The sequence below is a fragment of the Oxyura jamaicensis genome, chromosome 13, assembly GCF_011077185.1.
Source record: "Oxyura jamaicensis isolate SHBP4307 breed ruddy duck chromosome 13, BPBGC_Ojam_1.0, whole genome shotgun sequence".
Lineage (NCBI taxonomy): Eukaryota > Metazoa > Chordata > Aves > Anseriformes > Anatidae > Oxyura > Oxyura jamaicensis.
In genome coordinates, this window is record NC_048905.1 from 10,130,657 (window position 1) to 10,138,475 (window position 7,819).

The 7,819-nt window shown below is 47.4% G+C and overlaps 1 protein-coding gene across 2 annotated transcripts; it reads right to left on the reverse strand.

Moving 5' to 3' along the window:
• Positions 1–653: 653 nt before the first annotated feature.
• Positions 654–7,356, reverse strand: DRD1 (dopamine receptor D1). 2 transcript variants are annotated; one of them, XM_035339040.1, is made up of 3 exons: positions 5,895–6,204; positions 4,534–5,420; positions 654–4,424 (listed from the first exon to the last, which is right to left on the reverse strand). In XM_035339040.1, exon 3 carries the CDS (start codon positions 3,799–3,801, stop codon positions 2,446–2,448), a length of 1,356 nt encoding a protein of 451 aa, XP_035194931.1. In that variant the 5' UTR covers positions 3,802–4,424; positions 4,534–5,420; positions 5,895–6,204; the 3' UTR covers positions 654–2,445. The 2 variants fall into 2 exon arrangements, with proteins under 2 accessions (XP_035194931.1, XP_035194930.1); XM_035339039.1 differs by lacking the exon at positions 5,895–6,204 and adding an exon at positions 6,889–7,356 and having other exon boundaries at positions 654–5,420.
• Between the last annotated feature and the right edge of the window lie 463 nt (positions 7,357–7,819).

A 7,819-nucleotide genomic window follows, 5' to 3' on the forward strand; every position in this document is an offset into this window, starting at 1 on the left:
CTGGCCATCGCCACTGCCCCTGCACCAGCTCAGGTCCCCGGTGCTGAACCAGCCATGTTGGTAACGCCTGAGGCAAAAGTGACCACATTTCTTCTTTTTTTCTTCATTTCAAACTGAATCTGCTGACAAAGACAAAAGCAAAGCACCAGTCGCTGTTAACAGAGTGACATTTCTGTACTTCAGCTGAGCCACGCCCCCCCCCCCCATCTCATCACTTCTGAAATGAGTCATTTTGCTCCAAAGAAAAAACAGGCACCAGTGGTAAGATTGTATTGGGCTTTGAAAAGTACTGCACAGCTTCAAAATAAATAAATTTCTTTTAAAAAGCAACATTAAAAGCATGCTATAAACCAAGTTTGCTATTCTGTTAAATGAAGGCAAAATACCTGAGATAAGAGTTACCAGTAAACCAAACATTACATGTTTTAACCAGTCGCATTAAAACAGGGTGTGTTTTTTTCCAAGTTGCATGCACTGCTTTCAAACCCTAGCTGAGAGCAAGGGCTGAGAGGTCTCTCAGCAGAGAGGACTTTCTCCTGCTTCTAATAAAAAATCCCATCTGCCACACTGATGTGTTCCCAAATAAGGGCAAATGGAAAAACAGGAACCATCCTTGCCTTTAACACGATCAATACAACTGCCAAAAAACAGCATGTATTTAATAAATGCAATGTGGATTGTTTTATTTGACCTTCTCTTCACAAAATAATTTTATTATATGTATGAAAGCAGCATACAGGCAATAAAATTATGAAAACATTCACAATACATAAATACACAGACCTGATGCAGGATGTATAGAGTTCATTAGAATTATTATTTTTTTCTCTCTCAGTTCTCTTTTCCTGGCAACACATTTTTTGATATATGTTACGAAAAGTTTCTCCAGAGGGTATTTGCACCCATTCAGAAAACAAATTGTTCTCTTTGAATGCTGCTGAATATTAACACCCAGCGGTCCTGTTGCTAACGTTCACTGATTGCTTTTGGCGTTACAAAGGGAAAGCAGCGGGGGAAGGACAATGGAAAAGTAGCAGTTTTTGAATTGAACATTGGCAACTCTGGCTTGGAGCTCACAGGACGTTTTTGAGGTGAGGACCGCAGTTCCATCCATAGTTAGAAACGTCTTAATCCCAAATGGAAATGAGGCACTATTCCTTATTGAACGGACTGTTGGCATGGTAATTACTAAAATGTAATGTCCTCCCAGCTTCCAAAGTAAAGCACTAGGTACCTCACTTTTTAACTCTGATACAGGAGCAGACAGACAGCATGATCCTGGTGTTGCTGCAGTAATACAGATGATAACGAGGTTTGGCATGTTTCCTACCATTGTAACCAACCGTGTTTGTTCAGAAAAGATATCCAAGACTTGAAATAAGAAAAGTCTGAGAAAGCTGTTTATCATACATAAATACAAAACATTATATACTAAGAATTGTTATCTAAGAAGCTTTTCTTCTCAAATTGGATTCTTCTTAAGGTTGTAGTCATATTTAAGGTATTTACAGATCCACAAACTTGACATTCTAGCAAAGTCTTTGTAACATTAAACTTTTTAAAAAATAAATAGCAGCAATTTCTTTTATTTCTATAAGGGAAGAGAATTCACAACTCAGTCAACACTGGTCCTATCTTTTGAAAGAAATCCCACTTAAAAACAAAAGGCCATAAGCAAACAAACTCCACACCACATCAGTTTTGTTGATTCCTTCACCTCTTGCTGAGCTTCTCAGCCTTCCTTCACACCCTCACTGGCTCTCCAGGCTACCGGAGCTTTTAATAAAGTGCTGACTGGTTGACTGGCCAAAATGCAGTTATGACACTCCAAAAATATCCCATTATTTAAACATCTTAAATAACATAAATAAAGCTAGATCTCTTATAACATATGAAAAATATCAATTTAAAACAATAAATAAATAAAACCGGTATCAACATATTACCTCCCAAAGCTTTAAAAATAACCATTCTCATTATAAGGCTCAATTATTTTTCAGAAATAATTTTAAGAAGGCCTCTACCTACCTTTACAATCCCTCAGCCTTAAATTAGGACCTGTTAACACCCACTATCACAAAACACAGCAATCTTTGAACTTCTAGTAAACATTAATCTTTAAATACTTAACATTTATCTGTTGCCTCATTTCAAACTAGAAATTGGCTTCTCTAGGTGTAGAGGATAAATATTTTCTTTATTACTGCCCTGTATCCAAATTTGTATATATTCCTCAGCATGAAGAGTACAGATGAACATCTTTTTTTTTAACCAATTTTCAGAATCTTTTGCTGTTTAGTGTTTTATATATTACATTTGCTTTCAATGCCAGGAAAAATAATTCTGGGCTTTGTGTAAATGTGTATTTCTCCCTAGAGCTTAGGTTTTTTTAAAAAAGATTATTACAATGTACACTATTGGGTCTTGCTGGGTTAACCTTACTGCTCAGGTCTTATGTTGCCCATTTTGTGTAATGGGATTGATCTTTTCCAAAGAAACATCAGCTTCATAATCCAAGATACCCGACAGTGCTGGAGACATTTTCTCCAAGGTCTTAGATAGTTCACCCTCTTCTTCCTTTTTTAGAGGTTCTTCTTCTGGACAGATGATTGCATGTGGAATCAGATAAACCAGATTAGATTCTTTGGGGCTGGATCCTTTGGGCTCATGTTGGCTTGAAAAAACAACTGCTCCATTATTGTTAATACTAACAGTCTCTATAGCATTGCTGGACATAGGGCAGAGCCTGTAGCATCCTAGCAGGGTTGAAAACGCCTTGCGGAAATCAGCATTGAAGGCATAAATGATGGGGTTGAGGGAAGAATTAGCCCATCCAAACCAAACAAAAACATCAAATGTGGTGGAGTTAATGCAGAAAGCTTCTGCTCCCTTGGACGGTTCGGTAGGCTCGCAGAAGGGAATCATGCAGTTCAACACGAAAAATGGCAACCAGCAGCACACAAACACCCCCATGATCACTGACAAAGTCTTTAAAACCTTCGTTTCCCTCTTGAAGGACATTTTGAAGTTGCTCTCAGGTTGCTGGCAGTCCATGCTGCTCCTGTTGCCACTTGTGGTCTGGCAGTTCTTGGCATGCACAGCTGCCCTCTCCAAAGCTGAGATTCGTCGTATTTGCTTCTGGGCAATCCGGTATATCCTCGTGTAAGTTACTATCATGATGGCAACAGGTATGTAGAAGCTAATTAGAGAAGAGGAGATGGCATACATCCTGTTTAGGCTAGAATCACAGTTGTCCATGCTTATACCTTGTAAACTGGCGTTTAGGTCCAGAACACTTGTGGTGGTAGCCTTGTGCCAGTTCAGTTGCACAGGGATGAAGGAAATCAGCACAGACAAAGTCCACGCCACACTGATCAAGATGAAGGCTGCCTTGGGGGTCATTTTCCTCTCATACCTAAATGGGCTGGAGATGGCCCAGTATCTGTCCACACTAATGACACACAGATTTAAGATGGAGGCTGTCGAGCACATAATATCAAAGGCCACCCAGATGTTGCAAAATGAACCAAAAGGCCAGAAACCAGCAATCTCGGCCACAGCTTTCCAAGGCATGACCAAAACCGCCACTAAGAGATCTGACACAGCCAAGGAGATGACAAAGAAGTTGGTCACCTTGGACCTCAGGTGGCGAAATCTAATGACGGCTGCACAGACCAGCGTATTTCCCAGCAGCGTGGAGAGGATCAGCAGCGAGAGGAAGCAGCCCGTGAGAATCCGAAAGGAAGAGTCCCTTTCCACAAGCAACCCTTCCCCGTCCATAGTGGTGTCGTTCCAAGTCATAGTTTCTCCTGAGGGGAAATCATATCATGACTTTGATGACGACATCAGCTCCTTTCCTTGCAGAGACATCAGACGTCCACTAATTACTCGTCACCAAACAGACCAAAGATCCTTTCTTATGGTCCCCACACCCCCAGATGGGCTTCATCCAATTTGAATCTCCCTGAATGACATTGAAAGCTCTCTGAGCAAGAATTGAAAATGCACAAGTACAGTCAGCTCCACAGACCAGTTTTTAAGCAATCCCCTTCAGAAACACGTCGCACCACCCCAGCATGAAGTAGCCTAATTCAGAATGATCACCTGCAAATGTTCTGCTGCTGTCCTCTACAAATATACCCCACAGACAGGAAAGCAATCACTTTTCCATGCTCACACATATCCCACTTAAATAGACTATTGATCGAGTGTTTCCAGCGTCCATTGCACTAGCCCTTCATATTTACTGATGCGTACTATACAAGGTGCTTGTTCTCTACTTTGGTCCCCTGAATTTCTCACTGCTGAAACACTCCATTCCTTCCTCCTCAGCACGCTCCTGTTACAAAATCCTTCAGTCCTCTGTTTCTGGGCAGCATCAGCGAGCAATTCTTCACTTTGTTCCAAACTGGTCAAGTTTTACACTTCCAGAGACAAAGAAAATAAACATACAGTGGGTGTGTTTTAAAGATTTTCAGTAAGAAGCAGCTCAGGTTATTTAGTTTTATTTAAATGAGAAATTCTGGCTCCTACCTTTCACCTCTGATTCTCTGTTTGCTCTGGGATGCAAGGCCGTCTCTCCTCCTCATTTAGTTTTGGAATTGCATAGCAAATCTTACACAAAAAAAAACAACCCAGAAACGCTGCATCGCATCAGGTGCCTGCGTGTGTTTTTCCCTAAAAGTGCAAATTGGCAGGGGAGAAGTAAAACCAGGAGCCGCCAAAGTGGGACCACCAGAAGTTAGTTTTCCAGCCAGCAGCAGGTCTGCGCTGTCAGGCAGTGCGTGATGGACCCCGCCAGTGTGTGTCCAGCTACCTCCAGCCCATGGCCACTGCCGATCACTTGGCAAACGTGGGTGGCCGGGTCAGTCCCCGTCACACTTTGTACATCCCGCAGAAGCGGTGCATCGGGGCGATTCATCCCAGGCAAAAGGCACAGTATTCCCAGCACTGGCAAGAGCTGAGAAGCAGTTCTCTCTTCTGTTGTTCCCTGGAGGGAGAAAGAAGGGCAAGAGGAGGAGGAAGGACCTGAGTGAGCTCCTATGTGCCACAACACGGGGTGTGAAGCCGGCGATGCCTGGAGTGGGTTCCTCTTTCAGCAGGGACAAGTGGCTTTAGCACTTCTCTGCCAGGTTACAGCTCTCCATAGCCACCACGGAATAATCCCACCTCCTGCTCAGAGGGGCTGCGCTCCAGGGGTCGGGGCCGGCTTTAGCATGCTCTTCCTTTTAATAAGAAGGCAGGTGAAGGCAGCTCTTCATGCTCTCCCGCAGCCTGCCCCGGGCCGCGCATCGCCGGGGCCGGGGACTTCTCCGTCCCGCTGCGAGGGGGGTCCCGGCGGCAAGGGCTTTCTTCTGCCAGGGGCAGGGCTCGGCAGCATCGCCCCTCCGGGAAAGCTCTGTCCTCCCGGCGTCTCCTTCCTAAAGGATTAAGACAAGGGGAAGACAGGCATGGAGGCAATGCAGAGGGCAAAAAGCAACCCCCCCCCCCCCTTCTCCTCCTCTCACATCTTCGGCCGGCCGCAGCTTCCCCCCTGGGCTGCCTCTCCCCGATTTTTCTGCCTTCCCGGGGAATAACCGGGATGCCAAGCAAAGCCGGGCTGCGAGAGGCTGCCCGGGAGTTTAAGGCACATGGGGACAACTTTGCCCCGTCCTGAAGTCTGCCGAGCCCCGGCAACCACGGGGTGTTGCGTGCTGCCCCGAGCCGGCCGCGTTCAAGTCATCGATGCGAAAAGTCAGGACCGGCACCCAACTTCTGCCCGGGGGATGCTCGCAACGGCTCAGGATGCCGGCTGCAGCCTGGGGCACCCACTGCTTCCCCGACCGACACCAGCACTCCCGGGGCACTCTCGGGACCTTTTCCCCGGGACAAGCGGGGTCGGGGTCGGTACTCACCGGCGGGGGGAGGTCGGGTCGGGTCTAGCCGGTTTGGCAGCGGGCGGGCAGCAGCCGGGGCAGCGCTCCCCCTGCGCTCCCCTTCGCTCCGCTCCGCGCCGCCTCCCCGTCGCCCGCCTCAGCCCCGCGCCCCCGCGGCTCCCGGCGCAGCCGCGGCCACCGGGCTCCCTCTCCTGGGCGGCCGCGGCCCCGCGCCCCACCGCCGGGCAGCCCACAAGAGAGGGGGGCACCGCCGCCGGGATGCTCTCTGTGTGCCCCTTTTCCCCCACAAAGCCCCCAAAGCCGTCCCGGTTCCGCAGGGAGAGGGACCCCGGGGGATGTGGGGGCCGGCGGGGCGCCGGGACACAGCGCCCAGTGTTGGAGAGAGGCCCCCTGGGGACTCCCGGGGGAGCTTCCCCGGTAGGGCCGGGGCTCAGAGCCAAAAAATCGGCTTGGTTAGCCCGGGGCAGCCGCTAGACGGGAACCCCGAGGCCGCCGTCGGGCACGGAGCGGGTCCGGTGAACACGGCTCTGTGGGCACCGCTGGAGGGGGGCTGAGAAGGATGCAACATCCACGAGCAAACTTCGGTTCCCAGGGGCATCCCTATCCCTGCATACGGGCAGGGAGGGAACAAGGAGAAAAACCTCAAGTTCATTTTCCCGAGGGTGCTCAGGTGCCTGAGGATTTTGAGCGATTTGTCCCGGGTCAGGCGAGGGGGCAGCAGAGGGACAAGTGGCTCCGGCCCTCGGGACCTGCCGGGACCCCCAGGGCTGGCAGCCTGCGGGCAGGGGCTGAGTCCTGGCCTCTGGCTACGGGAGAAAACTCGGGTCAAGCAACTGCACTCCTTGCCCGCAAAAATCTCAGACCCCTCTCTTCGGACAGTGTTTGCTTCTATGCAAAAAAATAAATAACTAAAAATAAAATAAAATCATTCAGGTCCTGTAGCAAGCCCTGGAAACAGAGCAGTTCCGTCCCAAACCCTTCTTTCTACAAAGGGGATTTTTTTCTTTCTTACCTTAGCCACAGCAGCCAACGAAGGAAGATGAATGCACCGATTTGCAAGTTCCTGCCTTGGTATAATAATCTCACTTCCAAATGAAAAATCAGAAAATGAAGATAAAAGGCATCACGGGGGGGTTAAATTCTCCTGGAAGAACAAATAAGCTCACTAAGTTGTCAAGACGCATTTCCTGGGGTTCAGCATTACTGAAGTTGCTTATGTGCCATCTATAATTTTCCATAATGTCAGTTAAAGCAGATACAGTGCTAAACTAACCTTGACTAGCTAACTAAAATACTTGTTTTCCCTTTCTCTCTTTCTCTCATTTTTTATTGCTTCTCAGCAAGTTCTCATCCCCCCTTCTTATTATCCTGTCCTTTAATCATCATTGATCCCCAGAGGAAAGTGAAAATAGACAAGGAATGAATTCTGTGTTGTTTGGTAATAGAGATCTCTGATGAAACTCATTCTGAATTTGGTTTTTATATTTTCAAGATTTTTTTTTCTCTTTTTCTCCTCTCACAGGTGAGAGATTTACTGCATGATACTTGTCTTTTGAAAACGTAGCGCACTCCAGCTTCTCAATAGAAACCCTAGGCTGAGGAGAACATTGCCTGCGTAAGAAGTCGCTGAGCACATCTGCTTTTATTTGTAAGAACTTCAAGAGGCTCCCCCAGAGCAGCTTTCTACCACAGCCACCTTAGATTATTCCAAGAGGAATCACAGCAACTGCAGAGCACCCAAACAGCCCAATCTTCCAGGTATGCGGGAGGGGAACGCCGAGGTGCATATTGCAGAGAAGGGAGAAGTTCACTCTCGATGATCTGCTTATTGACTCAAGTGAACTCTTCTGTTGGCTTTTGCTAGGGAATAGATTTTCCTGGGGGAAAAGCCAAATACAGCATTGGGAGGTCTAATGCTGTTGAGGGTTAAAATTTTCATTTGA

Coding starts and splice junctions, on each gene's coding strand:
- DRD1 (XM_035339039.1), bottom strand. CDS start 3,801: ATGACTTGGAACGACACCACTATGGACGGGGAAGGGTTGCTTGTGGAA.